Source organism: Mytilus californianus, unplaced genomic scaffold (assembly GCF_021869535.1).
Source record: "Mytilus californianus isolate M0D057914Y unplaced genomic scaffold, xbMytCali1.0.p SCAF_3, whole genome shotgun sequence".
Lineage (NCBI taxonomy): Eukaryota > Metazoa > Mollusca > Bivalvia > Mytilida > Mytilidae > Mytilus > Mytilus californianus.
The window spans coordinates 131348289-131376165 of NW_026262679.1; the positions used below are offsets into that span (position 1 = coordinate 131348289).

General features: G+C 34.7%; 1 protein-coding gene across 1 annotated transcript; it reads left to right on the forward strand.

Moving 5' to 3' along the window:
* LOC127733773 (uncharacterized) lies at nucleotides 1-27877 on the forward strand. The gene is made up of 3 exons (XM_052243086.1): nucleotides 1-12; nucleotides 3240-3273; nucleotides 26603-27877. The coding sequence occupies exons 1-3, from the start codon at nucleotides 1-3 to the stop codon at nucleotides 27763-27765; spliced, it is 1209 nt and encodes a 402-aa protein (XP_052099046.1). The 3' UTR covers nucleotides 27766-27877.

A 27877-nucleotide genomic window follows, 5' to 3' on the forward strand; every position in this document is an offset into this window, starting at 1 on the left:
ATGGAGCAGAAGGTATGTTACTACGGGAATGAAATATGTAAACGCCGTACGATGGAGCAGATGGTATGATACTACGGGAATGAAATATGTAAACGCCATACGATGGAGCAGATGGTATGTTACTACGGGAATGAAATATGTAAACGCCATACGATGGAGCAGAACTTAAGGTATGTTACTACGGTAATGTGACAACTGGACATCATCACGTTTGTCATAGATTCTAGTTCAAAGTCGTCTATCCGTGTCAATATCGAGGAAAATATCAAGATATAAAGGTGTCAGACCACCAATTCACTTCCTCCAATTTAAAACGTATGTAAAAGTAGCCCTACTCTGACACAAAATAGTGCTTTTGATGTCATTATTTACTTAAAATAACCAACAAATTTGCAGAAATGAAACTTTTGGTGAAAGAGAAATATATTTAGACCATTTTGAGCCAAAATTTACTTGTCTATGAGTTTGCATTAAAAATTGAGGATCAATGCGCTCCTTAGTATACTAATTTAAGATTTCCAGAAAACCATGGGGTTATTTTTAGTAGTACTTATTTTGTGATGGGCATTTTTCTTAGAAGACTTTAAACATGGGTTGAAAATTGGCATGTATAAAGGTGATACATGTACAATTTAGGATATACCTGGTTTCTATGAAGTTAAACTTAGGGTAAAATATTTAGAAGGCTGTGAAAATTGCAAAATTTTGTTGAATAGATAGGGATTTTGAATTGGTTGTCTGACACCTTTAACGCGAAAAGCGGTGAAACCAAAAACTCAGAAAACTATTATTTTTTTTGTCTTTTCTGATTATTTGTAATGCAAGTAGCCACATTTCATCATTTTTTTGGCAAAAAAGTCTTATTTTGAAAAATAAGGGCCTTAAACCTGAAGCAGTGCTATTTTTAGCTTTTTCCACCATTACACTATGTATTCATATATAAAAATGTCCTAAATTGTTATGAATGCACAGTAAATTGTTTCTGTGGTATTAAACATTCAAACATAGGTTGTTTACTACCAAAAAAAAATTGTCATCATTAAGATTTTATGAAATTATTTGATTTTGACTCGTTATATCATTGCGTCAATCCATGTATTTGGCAGATAGCATAGCCTAATGTAAACATTGCATAGACTCACCACAATTCCATTAATTGTCTCAAATGAAAGTTTTCTACCTTAAATTTTATTGACTGATAGTGAATTAAAATAGTTTCATGGCCATAAATACACTATTGATCAATTACTGGACCATTACTGACACCTGGTGAAAAAAAAAGGGGGGGGGAGTAAATATTCCTTGACACTTCAATACCTTTGATTTTTTTACTAAACTCATTGTAAAAATTGCGGAAAGTCTTTAAAGCAGAAGGATAAACAAGGAAAAATATATCAAAGTTGATCTTGATATTGAAAGTTTATGTTCCTGTAGTCTGAAATTAAATTTTCAAGTATTTTCTATTAAAGTAACACATTACAGTCAGTTTGAATTGAGCTGTGAATTTTGCAATATAAGTCGCATTATGCTCAGATAATATTTTTTTTACTATAAATTGACCAAGGATTAAGAATAAAGCAAAACAAAAGACTTCTGATAAACTTTTTTGTCTCATTAGGTGTCAGACCACCAATTCACTCCCTCCAATTTAGAACGTATGTAAAAGTAGCCCTACTCTGACACAAAATAGTGCTTTTGATGTCATTGTTTACCTAAACTAACCAACAAATTTGCAGAAATGAAACTTTTGGTGAAAGAGAAATATATTTAAACCATTTTGAGCCAAATTTACTTGTCTATGAGTTTGCATTAAAAAATGGAGATCAATGCGCTCCATAGTATACTAATTTAAGATTTCCAGAAAACCATGGGGTTATTTTTAGTAGTACTTATTTTGTGATGGGCATTTTTTTCTTAGAAGACTTTTAACATGGGTTGAAAATTGGCATGTATAAAGGTGATACATGTACAATTCAGGATATACCTGGTTTCTATGAAGTTAAACTTAAGGTAAAATATTTAGAAAGCTGTGAAAATTGCAAAATTTGGTTGAATAGATAGGGATTTTGAATTAATGGTCTGACACCTAATGCAGACCTTCTTCTTTCGGTAGTATCCTTAATCGTATGTTTACTATGATATAGGAGATGCAAGCACTCATTAAAATGTGGGTTTTTGAGTGACAGAACATAATAAATATTACTTAGAGTGAATTAAAACACTTAGCGAGTTGATTTTTCTTTTTGTCTTTGGGAAGATTCTGAATGCATTCTGCTTAATATGCGTAAGGGTAATTATTTAACATGAAATGGATATTTTTTCGTTACTTATAACATAATTTCCGAATATGAAAAAAAAACATCTGTCAACGCAAATGAACAAAATCTATCAAATGTAACAATTATATATTGATTTAACACGACATTCGACAGATATTTATAAATATGAAATGAAGAGGTTAACAAGGGAGAAAATTTAATTCATATTGAATCTATTCTACCACACTCCTTTCCCTTAAATCGAATATTCGTGACGAAAATAAATTAGAATTTAGTACCTTTAATTCATCGTTATGGGCACTAAATGCACGTTAAAAGTTTAAACAAAGTATGTATAGTTGTACTGACATGCAAAAAGGGTCTCGTACCGATCTTTGGAGTTTAGCCAATTGCAATGGATTTATATAGTGTGTTCTTATATTGTGCTGTTACAGGTTAAGGGAGGGTTGAGCTCAAACTAACAAATTTAACCCCGCCACATTCTTTATTTGCCTATCCCAAGTCAGGAGCCTGTAGTTTAGTGGTTGGTTATGGTTCATACCTGTCATATTTGTTTTTCGTAAATTATTTTGTTATAGATAAGGTCGTTAGTTTTCTCGTTTGAATTGTTTCACATTTTTCATGTCGGGGCCTTTTATAGCCGAATATGCGATATGGGTTTTACTCATTGTTGAAGGCCGTACTGTAACCTTTAATTGCTTACATCCACTTCATGTGAACTTTGGTGGATAGTTGTCTCATTTGCAATCATACCACATCTCCTTATTTTATATAGACGATGTTCACCCTGAGGCATTTAATTATGCAAAAAATACACAGAAACACAATAGCTAATTAGCATATGCCTGTTCATCACATCTAAATAACATGGTAATCACGTTTAATGATAACATTGGATTTTACATTTAAATCATGTAAATAATAATATTTGTGTATAACGGATTTATAAACAATGAATAGATTCACGTTATTGATTGCTGTGCTCGTTTCGCAAGTATGTGAGTATATTTCATATTTTCTCTTTATGTGACGATTAAAATGAAACTTCTGTCGCTATGCACTGTCGGCATGGTTCTATGCATTCATATTCCATTTTAGTTTCCTTATTATATGCGTCTATATGAAATGTTTAAATGACATGTTGCTTTGGTTTTTATGACAATCATATTTGTATTTGTTATAATGGTGTTTGTCTTCCGATATTTTTAGTTAAGAAAATAGAACTATTTCTGTACAAACTGCCATTTTTAAATTGGTATTAAAATATGTCTAACAATTCGTGTTAACAAAATGTTGATAGCACAAAGCCGATAGGAAAAAGTAATGTTATGCGTTTCATCTTAACGACAGAGGGCGGCAAAGTTAGTGTTAATTAATGTACAAGAAATTACACACATCCAATGAAAACTCCTTAAAACAAACTCGAAACCATAGATTTCGGTAACACGAACAATATTTTTCCCGTTAGGGAAAATACATATATATATTTACATTTACGAGTTATCCATTTTAGAATATACATGTATAATAGAATATATCGACTACAATATGCCATTTATCTGGTAACGGACAATATATTACATATAACACGATTTGTACGGCCTGTCTAAATCTGATGAGCTTTTAAACCTAATGGCTTGATGCCACTGCTGGTGGACGCCCATGGCGGTATGACCAGTCAGTAGTAAGCGCTCATGTGCTGACATGAAATTAAATTGATTGTTCATAAAATATAAAATCATTAGAAACTGTAAAGGCGTTTCTACCCCTCTCTATAGATTAAACGACACAATGTTTTGGAAGTCTATGATTTCAATGCTCTCCCACTCTGTATTTGATATGGTCTTCTCATTGTTTACATTTCAGCGTCTTGTGAATAAAAATCTGTGACCACCACCTTTCCAAAAACAATATATAAATAAATACAAAAATAACAGAATATTTTTCGAGAAAAAGGATTTTTTTTAGAATATAGATGACTTGTACTTGAGAATAATTGGGAAGTTTTACTGTTCGTATTGCTAAACTCTTCAATCGTTCTGATTGTTACTGTTAACAAAGACACCAATAACTTGAATATAAACTAACCAAACCTCAATCAATCATACGGTCAAACAAATTATCTTTCACCTTTCTGAATTTCTGAATAACTAAATATACTTATATTTATAAATACATATGTGATAATATGATTGGAAGACAAAATGAAATTATCAATACCGGGGTAAATTGAATTTAGAAACTAAAATAAACTAGTAAACCATGTATCACGATGAATAAGGTTGTCTTGCGAGAGAATGTTATGGGCTGGTGATTTGGTCCTGATTTTTTATGATTAATTGAATAATAGATAAAAAGAAATATTTGAGATGTTTTGATTGTGTTTCGTATTGCTTCAAATGTGAGCAACTAAAGTATTGGCCAACATGCAGTAAGTGTAACACAAAAGTGCTCATTTCTAGAAAATCTAGTACTGAAAATGATCAACAAAAATGCTCATTGAGCTCGCTTTCTATACCCAAAATCCGCACGACAAAACAACTCTGTGAACAAAAAAATATCAATTTCCGTAAATCATTCATTTTTACAGTTTATACACGTCCTGATTCTGTGTTGTTAGGTCATGTCCTTGTACTGCTGGGTCCTGATATGGCAAGACGTAAGTCTTATTTCAGATCTAAAGCTGAAGTATCAATCGAATTGGGAAAAGAATCCTGTTCAATCGGATTTGTGACGCCTATTTTTACTTTGGGCGCATATTTGACTGTATAATTAGCGTTGTCAAATAATCGAAACTATATTTTACTTTTAAAAAAGGACATCATCTTCAGTTCTTTATCAGATGAACAAATTCTTAATTAGAATACTCGAAGATCTATTAAAGCTATTAAATTCCCTCAAATTTTATTTTCATCAACGTACGATGCTTAATGAAACATATTTTAAAAGATCTCAAAGTACATAAGTTAAAACGTCATTGAAAGCTTGCTGTTTTTACTTTGATATGTGTCTCAGCTCACCAGAGACTTCTTCGATGCAGGAATCACAGGATACGCTTTACATATCAACGAACCGATAGCGTTCACTTCGGAGTGCAACGGTTCGTTTGATTGGTCTATTATAAATGGATTTACGAGTTTAGATAATCTAACTTCTGTTGCCTTTAGTTTCCACCTTAATATATGTTCAGTTTCAGTTCAGTTTCAGTTTCTTGTATATTCCTCCATTAATTGTGGAGCACTACCCATAGGGTATAATTGTAGCAACTATATACACCTTAAAACATAAGGAAACATTTAATAATGTACAGATGACTGAATTTAGGCAATAATAATTACTAAATAATTAATATTATAATTAATTCATCGGATTGTCATCATAAAATTTTAAAAATAATATTCATATGTGCTGAGGTGTATGAACAAGTTAAGTAAGAACTGGATATATTTACAAATAAGAATTTAGAATTTAAGTGGTCTTAAATTAAATTTTCTTATAATTGTTAGTTAAAGGTGCTATACGTACATCAGAATTTTTAATGAGAAGGTTATTTTATAAGACTTATGTAAAAGGGTTTGGGTTTAGAACAATTCAACATATATACATAAGTTTTCCTTCACAGTTTAAAATTACCTTATTTCGGATCTTATCATTATTCTTTAAAGGTACTTGATATCTTAAAACTTTACAAAAAATTTAATTTAGGTCCTAATAAGTCATAAAACAGTAAGATAGTAAAGTAGGGAACTATTTTATTTTAAAAAAGTTTACTTATACTTATACTGTACTTGTGTTCAAGTTTTTTATCCTTTTTGTGCGCAGCATGTGCATCTCGTAGCACATATTTCTAGCCAGAGTTTCAATGTTTTCATACACAGTTGAGTAACAGTTTATGTCCTTGCTAGTACAGTCCATTATGAGCTGCAGTAAATTCCCTTGTTGTATGATCTTCTTGTATGTTGAGGTATCAATTTCATCCATTGTCTGTTCTATTTTTGAGCAATATTTAGATCTTATTTGCTCCAATTCCTTGCAGCGTAGAATAAAATGTTCTAGATTTTCATTTTCCTGTTCACAGATTGTACATATCGGGTTAACTTTCGGATCGAACTTAGCTCTTTTGGCTTGTAATATGTACGTTTGAGTACTTATTCTTGCTTTTATTTCTCCTGCCTTTACATCTTTACTATTGTTCTTTACGCTTTTCCAAATATTGTGTGCTTCATTTAATGGATTGTTCTGTATCTCTATGTATTTAAGTGATGTTTTTTCCATTTTTTTCATAATGACATTCATTTTTCCAGTATTCCTTGATCTTTATTCCTACTAGTCTTTTCCATTCGATTTTCCTTAGTGGTTTTTCTATGTAGTAACTACTAGATTTCAAATTGTATTTTGATAGAGTTTTTTCCACTCTGTTGATAAAGTCTTTTCCTCTTTGGTCTGAGAATGCTATTTGTCGACGCAGAATTTCACATTCTATGGGTCCTGAATTTCTAACAATATTCATGAAGAAGGTAAGTAGATTTTTGTCTAATGTGATAGCAATAGGTTCTGCTCCTACCAGGGTATAGACAGCCATATTTGCTGTATTATTTGGAAGTCCTTGAATTTGTCGGAGGATTTTTCTCTCTGCCATATCCTTTTCTTTTGCAAGTAAGTTCATCACCTCAAGTCCGTAGATGCTTCTTGGTACTGCATATGTTCTCCATAGCTTGTATGCGACCATGGGTGAGAATCCCCTTCTGACATGTAAACCGGTTCCGAGAAGGCTGTATACTGTTGCCCTGCCGGTTCTTATTCTTTCTGAGATATTTGCCCGGTTTTGCTCGTTTCTTTTGATATCTAGATGTTTGGTTTCATTGGTTATATTGATGTCATCGTCTTCGAATTGCAGTGTTGATATGTTTGAGCCTTTTGCATTGTATAAAACAGCTTCAGATTTAGTTGGATTGATTTTAACTAGATCTCTGCTTGTATGGTGCTGTACTATGTCTAATATTCCTTGTGCGTCTGCAGTACTATTTGCCAGGACAGCAATGTCATCGGCACATGTGGGTGCAGGGACTTGTATATCACCAATACATGCTCCAAGTCCACTTTTTAAAATGCTACCCAGTATGACGTTGTTGTAGCATTTATATAGCGTTGTAGATAGTTTTGCACCTTGTTGAATTCTTTAACCCTAACCCTGTTCATAAATACGCTGTCTCCAATAAATTTGACAGGATTTCCTTTTCATACATGACTGATACAAGCTGACACGTAAAGGTCTATGTGACAAATTAAATAAACCATCCACACCGAATAATAAACTAAACAAGGTCCAGGTATGACAACATGGGAAATATTCAAAAGAGAAGACAATCTTCAGATTTATACTACAAATAGAACGAGCACTAGTATGGCATACAGCAACCAACGACAATCACTGGATTGTAACAGGCACATGCATAGAAATTTAACATGTTTGCGAGCGCTCAGTCCTCACATAAACTGGGTAATACGAGTATCATCTCAACACAAGAACAAACTTAACAAAAACAGCTTGAGATGGCTTAACTCATCAAATTAGTACTGAGCACAGAAAAATATAACCACAAGACACATCAAACCTGTACTTAACACAGAATAATATAACTACAAGACACATCAAATCTGTACTGAGCACAGAAAAATATAACATCAAGACACATCAAATCTGTACCGAGCACAGATAAATAGAACCACAAGACACATCAAATCTGGACTGAGGACAGAAAAATATAACTACAGGACACATCAAATATGTACTGAGCACAGACAAATATAACCACAAGACACATCAAATCTGGACTGAGCACAGAGAAATATAATAGCAAGACACATCAAATCTGTACTGAGCACAGAAAAATATAACCACAGGTCACATCAAATCTGTACTGAGCACAGAGAAATATAACTACAAGACACATCAAATCTGTACTGAGCACAGAAAAATATAACCACAAGACACATCAAATCTGTTATGAACACAGAAAAATATAACGACACGACACATCAAATCTGTACTGAACACAGAAAAATATAACCACAAGACACATCAAATCTGTACTCAGCCAATGAATAAAACATATAAAGATAAGAGGATGTGGTATCATGGCTAATGAAACAACTCTCCACCAAAGACCAAATGACGTGGAAGTTAACATGCTCTCCAAGACAATTACATGTATGTCAATCGGTACACATCTAACTGGTTTCCCACAACTTTGAAAAAAGTTCACAACTTTGAATCTTGTTCGCAGAACTTGAGAATTGTTTAGTTGACGCACAACTTTGTGTGCCCAAAACTGTCAAAGTCATACGTATACATCAGATATTCACAATTCATACGTATACATCAGATATTCAAAAGTCACACGTATAAGTCAGATATTCACAAGTCATACGTATACATTAGATATTCACAAGTTATACGTATACATCAGATATTCACATGTCACACGTATACATCAGATATTCACATGTCACACGTATACATCAGATATTCAAAAGTCACACGTATACATCAGATATTCAAAAGTCACACGTTTACATCAGATATTCACAAGTCACACGTATAAATCAGATATTCACAAATCACACGTATACATCAGATATTCACAAGTCACACGTATACATCAGATATTCAAAAGTCATGTTGAAGAAAGTATTTTACAGTTCAGCTTATTATGAAAAGATTTAGAGATTATAAGAAAGATAGTATTTTTTTTTGGCAAAGACTTTGAACCTTCTGTGCACTTATTTTCATATATTTCTCCTGTTGCAGTAAGTGGTAAGTACCTCAACAAAATCCAATTGAAATGACGACTACTACTAGGAGGTGTTTAGCGACCTTGACTACCCATGAGGGTCTCGTATGGTCGGTACCAAAATGATTGAATGTTTAAAATCTATTTTTCATAGACTTCCATTCACGGTTTTGAGGTCTCCTCCTGGTCTATGGGGCCATGTGAGCTATTTACATTCATCTTCCGTAAACTTCCACCATTCCATCTTCTTCTCTAAAACCTTTTGTCTCAATCATACTCGACAAGATTTCATAGTAATGATTGTTACATGTACCTATTCATTTAAAATTTAAAGGTAAAAAGTTCTATTACAATTTGTCATTTATTTGGGGGCGAAATTCTTTTAACAAAAAAAAATATATAAATGCGAAATATTTGAATACTTAATCCTTTGGTTGCAATTATCTGCATATTTCTATGTTTAGCGTTTATTTGAAATATCATTCACACCCGGCTACCCTTCGTATCTTCGCCAAACAGAGCCTGTATCGTTCACCTGGCATGCTTTTATTCAAATGATTCAAAGCATCAAGAAATGTATTGAATGGAAACTGTGTGGGTCAACATATTATTAGGTTTCAAGATTTGCTAAAATTGACATTTCAAGGAGAATAACTCCAAAATAGGTTATCTTATTTTTGTGATAATTGCAAGGTAAAGGTAGATATACCAATTCCCATGCTGATATTCTTGACGAAATCAATTTTGACAATCTGCTTTGGTCTTTGAAACATAAGCCAAAAACTGCAGTATTATCCCTATGAACTATTTTTAACTACAGCCGAAATGTTAACGGGTAGATCCCGTCTCTAGTTATAAATTTTGAAAGATTTCAAAGAAAATTAAAATTTGGTCACATTTGGCTTAGTTGTGACAGAGTATATTACATAAGTTAATTACTCAGGTGAGTTAAACATTAGTCCGGTTGGTATTTTGCAATGTATCAACAGCAGCAGAAAAAATTGCCGTATAAATCTATTTTTTTTTTTTTTTTTTTTTTTTTTTTTTAAATTTTACATACTTTATTGAAAAAACTTTCACATTTTTTAGTTGGATACAGAAAGTACCGGTACCTTATCCCGGCCTCGTTAAACATTAGATTGTATATTTAGATAGAAAATAGTTAGTAATTGTTAGTATTCTAAATTATAAAATATATACACTATATTATTATGTATCCATTATTTCCATATTGTTCAATAAAGAGAGAATTTTATTTCATAAAGAAAGAAAAGATAGAAGAGAAAATAATAGATAAATAAAAACAAAAAAAAACAAAAAAAAAACAACAAAAAAAATCACTGAAATTTGGATTTTTGGCAGCAGTATTTTGGTCAAAACTAGCATGTGTCTTAAGATATAACATTAAATAAATTTGACAAAGTTGGTATGAATCTATTTTAATATATGTTCGACCACACCTTTTTCCCTTAAACAATCTTGCGATCGGTCCTTCATTTATCAATACATTGCAGAAGACACGAATTGCTTACGCGCGGAATCATAACAAAAAAATCATTTGATTGATTAAGAAGAAAATGATCTACAGTACATGACGAAATTAGCTTTTGTGCCAGGGAAATGAGATCTCGGATACTAATGTCGCACCTAATTTATTGCCTACAGTTTTGTATAGGGTAAGACATTATTAAATCTTATTGAGCCCCATAAAGATAACATCACGTTTCCCATGTGAAGTCTTATTTCTCTATGTAAGCGTACCATTTTAATAAATAAAATAGCCGTACACATTTTAAACTATCTCGGTGGTCTCGTGGTAGTATGCTCGAGTGCGGGAGGTTGGGGTTCGAAACCCGGCCTTTTCAAACCAAAGACTTGAAAATTGGCATTTGCTGCTTCTCCACTACAATTTTATGAGCAAGAGCAAAGACTTAGGGCTCAGAGTCAGAATATTGTTTCCGGGAAAGAAGACATGGCTTCCTGCGGACTAATTACATTGTGAAGTAGCACATTAAAAATCTGTCGGTCTAGTACAAATTGCCACTGGACGGTAAAGATTCATCATCATCTTTCAGGTGATTTCAGCTTTCCCATTGTGAACTTTCCATTTCTATGTAGCAACATTCCAACAGCACTTGCATATGGAGTATATATCTCTAAGTTGATACGATATTTCAGGGCTTGCGTTTCATATCATGATTTCATTAAGAGAGGTTTGCTGCACACAAAGAAGCTATTAAACCAAGAATTCTAAGCGGTGAAGTTGAAATCATCACTTCTTAAATTTTACGGACGCCATCACAAGTTGATTGACCGTTATGGAACATCTGTTTCACTGATGACGACCGATTTGTTCAAATCGTCGTAACCACAATCCCGTTCTACTTTTCCCCGAATGTGACCTACCGAATTAGACTTATCACCGGATTTGTATTTACATGAGCAAACACGACGGGTACCACATGCGAAGCAGGGTCTGCTTACCCTTCTGGGGCATCTGAGATCGCCCCGGGTTTTGGTGCGGTTCGTGTTGATTAGTCTTTAGTTTTCTATGTTGTGTTTTGTATACTGTTGTTTATCTTTTTGTCTTTATCTATTTTAGTCATGGCGTTGTCAGTTTGTTTTCGACTTTGAGTTTTGAGTTTGAATGTCCTTTTGGTATCTTTCGCCTCTCTTTCACATTTTGAAATTTCGGTCATAGACAAATTGCTTGAAAACTTTATTTTTGTTGTATCAGCTGGATGCTTTTTATCGCTATTGGCCACAAGGCATAGGCATAAAGGGTATTTTCAAGTTTCTTGGTTTTTTTGTGATCACGCACCTGCCAGTTATATGCATATTTTCATATTAGAAAATTGAAAATGCACAAAAAACGCGTAATTTCCAGTGGCGTAGCTTAACTCTGTGGAGGTTAATACTAGTAGTTGTAAACCGGCATTGCAAAAGAGTTTTCAACATTTACAAATGAAAAAAGTCGAAATTTATACAGGTTTGATTAATTGTTGTATGCCTAACGTCGAGTGACATTCATTTCATGCTATTAAGAAAAACTAAAATCAATAATAATTAAATAGATAGGTTTTTCATAGAAGATTGATGATGATGATACAGAATTTCAGAGTAGATCGATGATAATGAGACAGAATTTCTACTGCAACTTAAAAGGCGAGTATGTTTGAAAAGGGCGGAAAATTTGCCTTGCAAAAGCCACCCTCCCTCATGACATAGTTGATTCAATGGTTGTTATAAATGCAAAAAGCGCGGTACTCTTCCTACACGAGGCATTGCATTTTACATCTCAATTTTGACCGGACGTGGCTGTATATAATTATATACATCCCGGTATTGGCTACCACAGGATAGAATAAGTCCACGGAGGACAATATTTCTATTCCCAAGTGAATCACATGGGTTTATTCAGAATGAAAACAAATCAAACGTAAATCGATTAAGTAGGTTCTGCAAATAAGGTCGATTAAAAGGAAGGGCAGAACCTGAATTAAGACTATCACTGCACGGAAAAGAGAGTATGATGGACAGTATCATGGTATCGAATACAGTACAGGTACAGCCTGCAATGTCAAACGAACGACACCTCCTCGGCATAGGCTTTACTGCCATACGAAAGAAATCTTGGTCAACATATTTCAATACAACAGTATAATCTTGGGGTCAAATAATGCAGCAATCAATAATGGTATGCCAGGTGTCTTTCCTATCATTTTTCTGCTTGAATATTTACCACTTTTTATTAAAAAAAATTTAGAACACAGGACATTTTTAATTATCCGCACATTATGAGGACAGTTTTGTTTACGAATTTGCAAGACTTTTGTAAAATAAAATCATTGTAATATACCTCGCGAGATATGTTTAATGTAACAGTAAAATATCAAGGAACATGAAATGGCTGTTTTGTTGCCGTTTCAATATAATATTAACAAACCCACTAGCACAGAATCAGGACCCACCAGCACCAATCTGGACCAAATCACCAGCACAGAATCAGGACCCACCAGCACCAATCTGGACCAAATCACCAGCACAGAATCAGGACCCACCAGCACCAATCAGAACCAAATCACCAGCACAGAATCAGGACCCACCAGCACCAATCAGAACTAAATCACCAGCACAGAATCAGGACCCACCAGCACCAATCAGAACCAAATCACCAGCACAGAATCAGGACCCACCAGCACCAATCAGAACTAAATCACCAGCACAGAATCAGGACCTACCAGCACAAATCAGAACCAAATCACCAGCACAAAATCAGGACCCACCAGCACCAATCAGAACCAAATCACCAGCACAGAATCAGGACCCACCAGCACCAATCAGAACCAAATCACCAGTACAGAATCAGGACCCACCAGCACCAATCAGAACCAAATCACCAGCACAGAATCAGGACCTACCAGCACCAATCAGAACCAAATCACCAGCACAAAATCAGGACCCACCAGCACCAATCAGAACCAAATCACCAGCACAGAATCAGGACCCACCAGCACCAATCAGAACCAAATCACCAGGACAGAATATTCTCTCGCAGGACAACCATACCAACCGTCATGCCTGATTTATTATGGCAGTAATTCCTTTCCATATATGTTTACAGAATTGTTTTGCAGCAAACAATTAGTGAATTTTAGTTTGCGTCAATTGGTTTGTTCTTTTTAATGCTTTTTGGTTATGATACACGCAAGCGTGTAGTGTAAAAATTAGGAGTTGTGGTATTATTGCCAATAAGACAGCTATTCACCAACTAAGTTCAGTGTGTTTGATCAATCTTATTCCACACCATGAACATGTTACGGTGGTGCACACTCAAACTAATACCTTGTACGTATTTATTACAATCACTTGGACAAACCGCTATGATGCTGGTCGAATGTCAGTCACAAATGAAAACATCCGTGAGTAGCCGGTGCATCATAGCCTGTCATTATTATGTTAATATATTATTGAATTGTAATTAAAACAAGTATTTATATCCTTTAGCATGTTTTTAATCAAATTTTAAAACTTTCCATAATTTTTTACTCATGTTTTCCTGATACATTTCAAGAAGAGGCGAAATATTCAAAGGAGACATTAACAACTCGCGAGAACTGAAGACACTATGGCAAAAACGAAAAACGAATAAAAAGACGAAAATGTCAATAAAACACTACATAGAAAACTAAAGAATAATCAACACGAACCACGCCAAACTAAAGAATGAGCAACACGAACCACGCCAAACTAAAGAATGAGCAACACGAACCACGCAAACTAATGAATGAGCAACACGAACCACGCCAAACTAATGAATGAGCAACACGAACCACGCCAAACTAAAGAATGAGCAACTAGAACCACGCCAACTAAAGAATGAGCAACACGAACCACGCCAAACTAAAGAATGAGCAACACGAACCACGCCAAACTAATGAATGAACAACACGAACCACGCCAAACTAAAGAATGAGCAACACGAACCACGCCAAACTTATGAATGAGCAACACGAACCACGCCAAACTAAAGAATGAGCAACATGAACCACGCCAAACTAAAGAATGAGCAACATGAACCACGCCAAACAAAAGAATGAGCAACACGAACCACGCCAAACTAATACGAACCACGCCAACTAAAGAATGAGCAACACGAACCACGCCAAACTAAAGAATAAGCAACACGAACCACGCCAAACTATAGAATGAGCAACACGAACCACGCCAAACTAAAGAATGAGCAACACGAACCACGCCAAACTAAAGAATGAGCAACACGAACCACGCCAAACTAAAGAATGAGCAACACGAACCACGCAAACTAATGAATAAGCAACACGAACCACGCCAAACTAAAGAATGAGCAACACGAACCACGCCAAACTAAAGAATGAGCAACACGAACCACGCCAAACTATGGAATGTGCAACACGAACCACGCCAAACTAAAGAATGAGCAACACGAACCACGCCAACTAAAGAAAGCAACACGAACCACGCCAAACTAAAGAATGAGCAACACGAACCACGCCAAACTAAAGAATGAGCAACACGAACCACGCAAATTAATGAGTGAGCAACACGAACCACGCCAAACTAAAGAATGAGCAACACCTAAAGAATAAGCAACACGAACCATGCAAACTAATGAATGAGCAACACGAACCACGCCAAACTAAAGAATGAGCAACACGAACCACGCCAAACTAAAGAATGAGCAACACGAACCACGCCAAACTAAAGAATGAGCAACACGAACCACGCCAACTAAGGAATGAGCAACACAAACCACGCCAAACTAAAGAATGAGCAACACGAACCACGCCAAACTAAAGAATGAGCAACACGAACCACGCCAACTAAAGAATGAGCAACACGAACCACGCCAACTAAAGAATGAGCAACACGAACCACGCCAAACACCGGTGGTAAACGCCAGTAAAACACTAAAACTAGAGAATGAGCAACACGAACCACGTCAAAAACCGGTGGTAAACGCCAATAAAACACTAAAACTAAAGAATGAGCAACACGAACCACGCCAAACACCGGTGGTCAACGCCAATAAAACACTAAAACTAAAGAATGAGCAACACGAACCACGCCAAACACCGGTGGTAAACGCAGGCGATTTTAAAGGGTGAGCAGTCCCTGATCCACAGATGGCACCCGTTGTGTTACTCATGCGAACAATTCTACTTAAGCTTTAAGCAGACCAAACGATATTAACCGTATACAGTTGTTGTGTTTTGAATAATATATGCTACACTACAGATGTATGCGGTTTTTACCTGCATCGCAAGTCAAATTATTTACTAGATATTTTGATGGTCAAAGTAAACTTGCAGTTGCAAATTTCATGACAGATTTCGTTGCAACAGGTATGACAGGTGTTATGACTGCTCCGATCGATCCTTTATAAGGAAACTATAAACGAGTGTCATATAAGTGAGAGCTTCAGCTAGCTATAAAACTATATTTAACCCACCATTTTTTGGCGGAAAATGCCTGAACCAAGTCAGGAATATGAAAGTTGTTTTTCACTCGTTCCGTTGGTTGATGACGTTTGATTTTATCAGTTTTTATGGACTTCTCATAATAAAATTATAAAAAAAAAGCATTCATTTCTTATATTAAATTTGAGATTTTTCAAAAAACATAACCGTTTGCATGAGTTATACGAACAGTGCGAAAAAATTGTATTGGTTAATTATGTGGGCTGAGCTAAAACTTCTTTATTTTGAGTTGTTTTCATACGACATATGTTGTTTTCATACAAATTGAAAACATATAACGGATTCAAACTCTTCGTATTTAAAAAAATAAAGATCAGCATTTGTACGAATTGAACACCTACTGTATATATTGGGCTTATATGCTTATTGGGATATTATTAATAAATTTTGATATTCTGCCAAGGACATCAGTAATCAGAGTTCTAATATTCCCTCTGATGAATGGTATTATTATTTTGATAAACTTTTAAATGTAGATTGTAGTCATGAACAGGATGATTTTCCTTCAAGTTGTGATTTTACTAGGAATAATGTTTTACCTGATTATGATATAACTATGCAGGAAGTGCTCGTTTCTCGTTTTTTATATAGATTAGACCGTTGGTTTTCCCGTTTGAATGGTTTTACACTAGGAATTTTTGGGGCCCTTTATAGCTTGCTGTTCGGTGTGAGCCAAGGCTCCGTGTTGAAGACCGTACTTTGACCTATAATGGTTTACTTTTATAAATTTTGACTTGGATGGAGAGTTGTCTCATTGGCACTCATATCACATCTTCTTATATCTAATTAAATCTATAAAAAGTTTAAGAATAACACAAGTGTAGGTTTTGACTGTATAAGTAATGAGATATTTAAACATTCTAGTGTGAATATGTTGAATTGTATTTGCAAACTTTCCAATATCGTTTTGAAATTAACTTTATTTCCTAGTCGTTGGACAGAAAGTATGATTAAACCTCTTTTTAAAACAGGAGACGTTAGAGATCCAAATAACTACAGAGGTATAGCAATCTCTAGTTGTCTAAGTAAGTTGTTTGTAAAGATCTTATGCAACAGATTAGATTTATTTGTAACTGAGAACAACATCTATGTAAAAATCAAATAGTCTTTAGAAAAGCTAACAGAACAATTGATCATGTGTATACGTTAAAATCTATTGTGGATAAGATGTTTAGGGCAAAAAAATATTTATATTGTTGTTTTGTTGACTATAGAAAAGACTTTGACACAGTACGGAGGAATTTTCTCTTTTCTAAACTGTTTGAGCAAGGTATTAGTGGCAAGGTTTTCCATTTAATCAAAGATATGTATACATGTGTTAGGTATTCAGTTAAACTAGATTCTGGACTAACTGATCCCATACTCTCAAATGTTGGTGTAAAACAAGGATGTTACTGAGTCCCCTTCTTTTCAATTTATTTATGAATGACTTTCCAGGATACCTTGATGAGAAATGTGAGCCAGTAGTAAAGGGAATACAGCTTTTAATTGTTTAATGTATGCAGATGACATAATATTAATGTCTCAAACCAAAGAAGGGCTACAGAACTGTTTATCCTCATTGGAACTTAATTGTAAAAAATGGCAATTATCACTGAATATAGAAAAAAACTCAAATAATAGTGTTTAATAAATCAGGTAAATTATTGAAAGACTGTAATTTTTATATTGGTCAAAATCTCATCAAAAGTGTTCAAGAGTATAAATACTTAGGTATTGTAATGAGAGCTTCAGGTTCTTTCGGTACTGCAGTTGAAGATCTTAGTAAGAAAGTTCTTAAAGTAATTTTTATGATTAAACGTAAATTTCATTGTGCACATAATGATACACCTTTGCTCTCAAAACTTTTTGACTCCTGTGTTAAACCTGTACTTCTATATGGAAGTGCATTGTGGGGTCCGTACATTCTTAACCTGGACAAAAGATTAACATCAGGTTTAAATGATGATTTAGAAAAAAACCTTTTTAAATTTTGCACCTGAAAAGGTTCACATTCGATATTGTAAATTTGTACTTAGTGCCACTAAATATGCTGATCCCGGTTCCATCTTATTATTTTGTCAGATTCCCGTATCCCGTATCCCGCTTATCATTGTGTCAGATTCCCGTATCCCGTATCCCGCTTATCATTGTAATAATAACAGTTGTAATTTCACGTGTCCCGCCCGACTTTGTTTCCCGTTTTCACGCACAATAATTTTCCAATTGTCGCGTGTAGATAACATGGTATGCTCTCAAACGATATATACATTTGGTTTTCCAAACTTTTGGTATTGAGAAGACCCGTAAAGAATGTTACAGAAACACGCTTTGTGCTGATGGAAATTATACCACTGTTTTCAAATTTTTTTTAGAATAAGTCATGTCAAATTTGATGAACAAATACTGAAATATATTTTTTTACTTTCTATTTTTAAGCTTAATCATATGTCACCTGTCAAGTATTTAAATTAGGTATGAGTATATTGTCAATGTCGTTTAAGGGCAATAAAGTGATAAAAAGATTAGGACACCAAACAAGATAATTTTGGTTCGTGAAGTGTTACCAAAGAAAATAAAACAAATAAATAACCTAACAATAACGTGTTGTCAGAGACTTGGGAAGACTACTAGGTAGAAATTTCTTACAATAACCTAACAATAACGTGTTGTCAGAGACTTGGGAAGACTACTAGGTAGAGATTTCTTACAATAACCTAACAATAACGTGTTGTAAGAGACTCGGGAAGACTACTAGGTAGAGATTTCTTACAATTACCTAACAATAACGTGTTGTCAGAGACTTGGGAAGACTACTAGGTAGAAATTTTCTTACAATAACCTAACAATAACGTGTTGTCAGAGACTTGGGAAGACTACTAGGTAGAGCTTTCTTACAATAACCTAACAATAACGTGTTGTCAGAGACTTGGGAAGACTACTAGGTAGAAATTTTCTTACAATAACCTAACAATAACGTGTTGTCAGAGACTTGGGAAGACTACTAGGTAGATATTTCTTACAATAATCTAACAATGACGTGTTTTCAGAGACTTGGGAAGACTACTAGGTAGAGATTTCTTACAAAAACCTAACAATAACGTGTTGTCAGAGACTTGGGAAGACTACTAGGTAGAGATTTCTTACAATTACCTAACAATAACGTGTTGTCAGAGACTTGGAAAGACTACTAGGTAGAGATTTCTTACAATAACCTAACAATAACGTGTTGTCAGAGTCTTGGGAAGACTACTAGGTAGAGATTTCTTACAATAACCTAACAATAACGTGTTGTAAGAGACTTGGGAAGACTACTAGGTAGAGCTTCCTTACAATAACCTAACAATAACGTGTTGTCAGAGACTTGGGAAGACTACAAGGTAGAGATTTCTTACAATAACCTAACAATAACGTGTTGTCAGAGACTTGGGAAGACTACTAGGTAGAGATTTCTTACAATAACCTAACAATAACGTGTTGTCAGAGACTTGGGAAGACTACTAGGTAGAGATTTCTTACAATAACCTAACAATAACGTGTTGTCAGAGACTTGGGAAGACTACTAGGTAGAGCTTTCTTACAATAACCTAACAATAACGTGTTGTCAGAGACTTGGGAAGACTACTAGGTAGAGCTTTCTTACAATAACCTAACAATAACGTGTTGTAAGAGACTCGGGAAGACTACTAGGTAGAGATTTCTTACAATAACCTAACAATAACGTGTTGTCAGAGACTCGGGAAGACTACTAGGTAGAGCTTTCTTACAATAACCTAACAATAACGTGTTGTCAGAGACTTGGGAAGACTACTAGGTAGAGATTTCTTACAATAACCTAACAATAACGTGTTGTCAGAGACTTGGGAAGACTACTAGGTAGAGATTTCTTACAATAACCTAACAATAACGTGTTGTCAGAGACTTGGGAAGACTACTAGGTAGAAATTTCTTACAATAACCTAACAATAACGTGTTGTCAGAGACTTGGGAAGACTACTAGGTAGAGATTTCTTACAATAACCTAACAATAACGTGTTGTCAGAGACTTGGGAAGACTACTAGGTAGAGCTTTCTTACAATAACCTAACAATAACGTGTTGTCAGAGACTTGGGAAGACTACTAGGTAGAAATTTCTTACAATAACCTAACAATAACGTGTTGTCAGAGACTTGGGAAGACTACTAGGTAGAAATTTCTTACAATAACCTAACAATAACGTGTTGTCAGAGACTTGGGAAGACTACTAGGTAGAGATTTCTTACAATAACCTAACAATAAAGTGTTGTCAGAGACTTGGGAAGACTACTAGGTAGAGCTTTCTTACAATAACCTAACAATAACGTGTTGTCAGAGACTTGGGAAGACTACTAGGTAGAAATTTCTTACAATAACCTAACAATAACGTGTTGTCAGAGACTTGGGAAGACTACTAGGTAGAGATTTCTTACAATAACCTAACAATAACGTGTTGTCAGAGACTTGGGAAGACTACTAGGTAGATATTTCTTACAATAATCTAACAATGACGTGTTTTCAGAGACTTGGGAAGACTACTAGGTAGAGATTTCTTACAAAAACCTAACAATAACGTGTTGTCAGAGACTTGGGAAGACTACTAGGTAGAGATTTCTTACAATTACCTAACAATAACGTGTTGTCAGAGACTTGGAAAGACTACTAGGTAGAGATTTCTTACAATAACCTAACAATAACGTGTTGTCAGAGTCTTGGGAAGACTACTAGGTAGAGATTTCTTACAATAACCTAACAATAACGTGTTGTAAGAGACTTGGGAAGACTACTAGGTAGAGCTTTCTTACAATAACCTAACAATAACGTGTTGTCAGAGACTTGGGAAGACTACAAGGTAGAGATTTCTTACAATAACCTAACAATAACGTGTTGTCAGAGACTTGGGAAGACTACTAGGTAGAGATTTCTTACAATACCCTAACAATAACGTGTTGTCAGAGTCTTGGGAAGACTACTAGGTAGAGATTTCTTACAATAACCTAACAATAACGTGTTGTCAGAGACTTGGGAAGACTACTAGGTAGAGCTTTCTTACAATAACCTAACAATAACGTGTTGTCAGAGACTTGGGAAGACTACTAGGTAGAGCTTTCTTACAATAACCTAACAATAACGTGTTGTCAGAGACTCGGGAAGACTACTAGGTAGAGATTTCTTACAATAACCTAACAATAACGTGTTGTCAGAGACTCGGGAAGACTACTAGGTAGAGCTTTCTTACAATAACCTAACAATAACGTGTTGTCAGAGACTTGGGAAGACTACTAGGTAGAGATTTCTTACAATAACCTAACAATAACGTGTTGTCAGAGACTTGGGAAGACTACTAGGTAGAGATTTCTTACAATAACCTAACAATAACGTGTTGTCAGAGACTTGGGAAGACTACTAGGTAGAGATTTCTTACAATAACCTAACAATAACGTGTTGTCAGAGACTTGGGAAGACTACTAGGTAGAGATTTCTTACAATAACCTAACAATAACGTGTTGTCAGAGACTTGGGAAGACTACTAGGTAGAGCTTTCTTACAATAACCTAACAATAACGTGTTGTCAGAGACTTGGGAAGACTACTAGGTAGAAATTTCTTACAATAACCTAACAATAACGTGTTGTCAGAGACTTGGGAAGACTACTAGGTAGAAATTTCTTACAATAACCTAACAATAACGTGTTGTTAGAGACTTGAGAAGACTACTAGGTAGAGATTTCTTACAATAACCTAACAATAACGTGTTGTCAGAGACTTGGGAAGACTACTAGGTAGAGCTTTCTTACAATAACCTAACAATAACGTGTTGTCAGAGACTTGGGAAGACTACTAGGTAGAAATTTCTTACAATAACCTAACAATAACGTGTTGTCAGAGACTTGGGAAGACTACTAGGTAGAAATTTCTTACAATAACCTAACAATAACGTGTTGTCAGAGACTTGGGAAGACTACTAGGTAGAGATTTCTTACAATAACCTAACAATAACGTGTTGTCAGAGACTTGGGAAGACTACTAGGTAGAAATTTCTTACAATAACCTAACAATAACGTGTTGTCAGAGACTTGGGAAGACTACTAGGTAGAGATTTCTTACAATAACCTAACAATAACGTGTTGTCAGAGACTTGGGAAGACTACTAGGTAGAGCTTTCTTACAATAACCTAACAATAACGTGTTGTCAGAGACTTGGGAAGACTACTAGGTAGAGATTTCTTACAATAACCTAACAATAACGTGTTGTCAGAGACTTGGGAAGACTACTAGGTAGAGATTTCTTACAATAACCTAACAATAACGTGTTGTCAGAGACTTGGGAAGACTACTAGGTAGAAATTTCTTACAATAACCTAACAATAACGTGTTGTCAGAGACTTGGGAAGACTACTAGGTAGAGCTTTCTTACAATAACCTAACAATAACGTGTTGTCAGAGACTTGGGAAGACTACTAGGTAGAAATTTCTTACAATAACCTAACAATAACGTGTTGTCAGAGACTTGGGAAGACTACTAGGTAGAAATTTCTTACAATAACCTAACAATAACGTGTTGTCAGAGACTTGGGAAGACTACTAGGTAGAAATTTTCTTACAATAACCTAACAATAACGTGTTGTAAGAGACTTGGGAAGACTACTAGGTAGAGCTTTCTTACAATAACCTAACAATAACGTGTTGTCAGAGACTTGGGAAGACTACAAGGTAGAGCTTTCTTACAATAACCTAACAATAACATGTTGTCAGAGACTCGGGAAGACTACTAGGTAGAGATTTCTTACAATAACCTAACAATAACGTGTTGTCAGAGACTCGGGAAGACTACTAGGTAGAGATTTCTTACAATTACCTAACAATAACGTGTTGTCAGAGGCTTGGGAAGACTACTAGGTAGGGCTTTCTTACAATAACCTAACAATAACGTGTTGTCAGAGACTTGGGAAGACTACTAGGTAGAGCTTTCTTACAATAACCTAACAATAACGTGTTGTCAGAGACTTGGGAAGACTACAAATGTACTAGATAGAGATTTCTTATTATTTGACGAAAGGTACGTACGCTTGACGAATCATACGTAAGACTCGTTTTAGGGATCATTCATTTTTACATATTTATTAACTTTCAAGGGGGGGGGGGGGGGGGGGGGCTATAGTATTTATTCAGTTTCACATTTGTTTCCTGCGACCGCAAACGTCACATTACTTTTTTTATCACATTTAACCTTGACATTAATAGAAAAAAAAAAACCCAGATTTATTTCACATTACTTTTTCAAAATATTGCAGGATCCTTGTCTTGCAAATCTCGATGATCCACGTTGACAATTTGATGATAGTATACTCATTAAAAATAAAAATAATTGTGAATGTTGTCGTTAAATTTAGAGTATATCATACTTCAATAATTTCATTAAATGTAAATGGTGAAACGCATCCTTGAACAATTCCCGCGCAAATGTGTGCAATCGTGGTTAACATATTAAGTAATGTATTGGACGAAAGTGTACTTGAAACTATTTTGATTTGTTTTCAGATAAGAATGCTGTTTTACCGGATAAAACAAAGACGCTAAGTGTTATCGTGAAAATATAATACATGCTCCCTTTACGTTCGTTCGTACCAAAAGCTCTATTAATAAGACTTGTCCCACTAACTGTGGTCTAAGATTTTAATGTAAACAAGATTTTTTTTCCTACGATTCTGTGTATTATTTTTATTGAAATGACTGATATTTTAAACTATATTATGACGATTTGTTCACCTTTATGTAGAGGCCATGTTTTACAATTAGGGATAAGGCAAGGTATCCTCTACAAAATCTACATCTTGTAATGCTGGAGAACAGACATGTCTTTTCACATGCTCTCGTCTTTATTTCAGGGATTTTGGTTATTCATAATTACCGAATTTGAATTTTTATCCTCAAAATGTTTTTTTTCTTGTTGAATTCAAATAACGTTCTACGATTATCAGACCAAAAAAAAGAAAATTTTATCACAGAAAAAAAATGAGTTTTCGTTTCAGTTTTTTTTAATATGTTTTACATTATTTTCGTAGCTTGTGAAGTCTCTGTTCTTGCATTATCGTAAAAAGTTCTGTTTTCTTTTCTTTTTTTCAATCTAACAATAATTGAAATGTTTGACATTTACAATCGCCATATTCTCATTATCCTGATAATACCGAATGTTAGGTACTACAATATAAAAACACCCGGATGTTACCACAAAGGTAACCACATGACTTCGGTAAACCTCGATTCTGTTTGAGAAGCTTCGCAATTAATGTGCAATTAGTTATTTACAGTATATTGTGAGCCTCTGATATAAGATATAGTATTTGAATATCAGACGTTTATTATACTCCTATGTATGACCATCAGACACAATGGTTCCGATATCTTGAATTTAAGTGGTAAATTGCTTCGACAGTTTTACGGACGTTATCATGATTTCATCGACCGTTAAAGAATTTCTTTGTCATAGATGAGCTCGGATAGGTATCTCTTGTCTTCACCACAATCCTGTCGGGTGTCCTCTTTTTCTTAATCGTCACATTACCGAACCCCATTGACAACTGTATATAAAATTAAGAAGATGTGGTATGATTGACAATGAGACAGCTTTCCACCTGAGACCAAATGATGCAGAGGTTAACAACTATAGGTCACCGTACGAACTTTAACAATGAGCAAAACCCATACCGCAAAAACGGCAAATGTAAAACAAGTCAAACGAGAATCGATTTGATTTGTTTACAAACAATAAAACGAAAAACAAATAACAAATAAGATATACAGCAACAAACAACAACTACGGAATTACAGGCTCCTGACTTAGGACAGGCACATGCAGAATGTCATTTATTACTGTATGTTTACTAGCAATCAGTAGCACGACAGTGCCACTAGTAATGTCGGAGTTTTCACTGAGTTCTTCTTGAGTTTTTGTTTAGTTATTGTTGTTTGTCTTTTGACTATAGCGTTTTCTGTGGAGAGTTTTTGTTTAGTTATTGTTGTTTGTCTTTTGACTATAGCGTTTTCTGTGGAGAGTTTTTGTTTAGTTATTGTTGTTTGTCTTTTGACTATAGCGTTTTCTGTGGGGAGTTTTTGTTTAGTTATTGTTGTTTGTCTTTTGACTATAGCGTTTTCTGTGGAGAGTTTTTGTTTAGTTATTTTTGTTTGTCTTTTGACTATAGCGTTTTCTGTGGAGAGTTTTTGTTTAGTTATTGTTGTTTGTCTTTTCGTCGTTTTATCTTTTGACTATAGCGTTTTCTGTGGAGAGTTTTTGTTTAGTTATTGTTGTTTGTCTTTTGACTATTACGTTTTCTGTTTTTGTTAGCCTTATCTTATTCGTCCCTTTGGTATGTTCTATTTCTTTATAGATATAAGTCGACATGATAGAGAAAATCGATTTTCTGTAAGAAAGTTGCTTTTTGAATCATCACTTGCGAAACAGCCGTGCTTTGCCAGCTTTTTGTCAGCTTTTTTCAGACATTATTTCACTCTCGACAGGCCTGACAATATATATATATATATATATATATATATATACTGAAGGTAAATAGGTCAATTTCATACACGGTAATAAGGGACCGTTTGTACTCCCAAAGGAATCAAAACAAAGTATTGTCTTTTAACAATTACGAGCAAACGAAAGAAAAACGTTCAAGGGAAAAGGCCTCTAGTTAGTGTTTATTAATTTATCAATCTTTCTCTAACGATAATAAATCACGAATTTGCGCTGTTTGAAGTGTGAACGGGCGGGGCTTTAAAATTGCCCTTTGAGTCATTCTTCCTTGTATTGATTTATTGTTGTTTGAATGTTCAATGGAAAATAGTTCATGCATATTCAAGACAAGAGAAAAAAACTGGTTAACGGGGATGACGTACATGAATTTGGACTGTAGTTTAAAAATGAATGAATGCTTTGGTAGGAGTAGAACATGTGCCCTGTATCCGATTACCTACGGATCCATCAATGCAATCTTGCTATTTGATATTTGTTATTGTATACAGAGCTTAAATATCTCCTTACAAAAGGGATCGGATTTAAACTCCCCAATCCAATCGTACGTGGCTATTTTTTTTATTTTGGGGTCTTTTATAGCCGACTATACGGTAAGGGGTTTTCTCATTGTTGAAGGTCGTACGGTTGCCTATAATTGCTAAAATCCACTTCATTTGAACTTTAGTGGATAGTTGTCTCATTGGCAATCATACCACATCTCCTTATTTGTATATTAGTACTTATACATTCTGGATAACAAAATGGACGCCTTTTTTTGGCATGGGATCCATCCCTATGGGAGAAATCCAGGGATGACAAAACATCAGTCAACCTTTTGAGCGCTCTTTATTTGATACGGGAGTCCAATTCTTCAACTGGTGTATAACATGAGCAAATTCTATAATTTCAAAACTTATCCAGATTAACTCTGAACTGTTGACTCGTTTAAAGTCATAATATTTAACGCATTCAATTATTTACTGGTTTATTTTTACTTATTAGGTTATACAACAACAGATCAAATCAGAAGTCACGAACTCAAGAACCACAGTTTGCTTGGTAAGAGTCATTCAGATATGTACCGCAATGACAACGAATACAGCAGAAATTCCGGAAACAAATTCATTGATACGTTAAAAGGTGTGTTGATTCGAACACTTAAGTCCTTGAATAGATATAACAACGATCTTGCTATTTATTTTGTTCAACACCATCCGTTTTTGGCCAAGACATTCAACCAGCTGAGCAATCCTTACAAAACATATCCTTCAAAAAAGCAACAAGAAGAAGTATCTTCAAAAAATATTGGTTCGCTCAAAAAAATGTCAATTAGATTATCCGAGTTTCAAAGAATTCCTCCAAAAAATAAGAAAACAAGGTTATCTGCCGGATTTAAATCGAATAACGTAAAAGCCACTGAAATTGTAGCAGATGATGTTATAGTAAAACAAAACGTTCACAGAAGTACTGCAGTGTACGGTGACAATATCCACAAGGGTACTAAAAAATCACCACAACAAGCCTCATTCTCCTTCCATAAAAAAGGACCAGGAAGTCAATTTAAATTTTCAAGTTGGAGATCTGGGAATAGCAGGCAAACAATATCAACCAACGCTGATCAGCAATTTATAGATTCTTATCGACTTAGAAGACATTACTTTCCATCTCGACAGATAGCACCAACAGCGCTATCTAGACAAATACAGACAGTCTCTAAATCAAAGTCACACATGCTAGCTCCTATTGAAAAATCATATTTTAAACACAAGTTTAAATATCCCGCAACAGTACGATCTAGTGAAACTAGACCTGCTTTTTCAAAACCAAATGAAAAAAAACAAAAAAACATACCATCAAATAAAAAAGAATTAGAGGAACTTTGGGATGATTCATGGTCTGATTCAGACTCAGAATACGAGTACTATGACGATGATGACAATATTGACAACCGGAAACCAGTGATAAGAAGGAGTGATATTGATACAGATGAAATACAAACCGGAAGTGACATCGATGCTGGAGAAATACAAGCAGGAATTGACATTAATGCAGGTGAAATTCAAGCTGAAAGAATGTATGCTGATGTTATAAAAGCAAATCAAATGCATGCACACAGGATAATAGCAGATAATGTTGTTGTTTCTGCAAAATATCGCGACTTGTGATCACCGAAGAACATGCAATAACCGCACCTGTTGTGGAACAAAACAAAGTATTATATTACTAACTACTGTCATCAAGTCCATCATTCATCTTATAATAAAATAAGACATACGA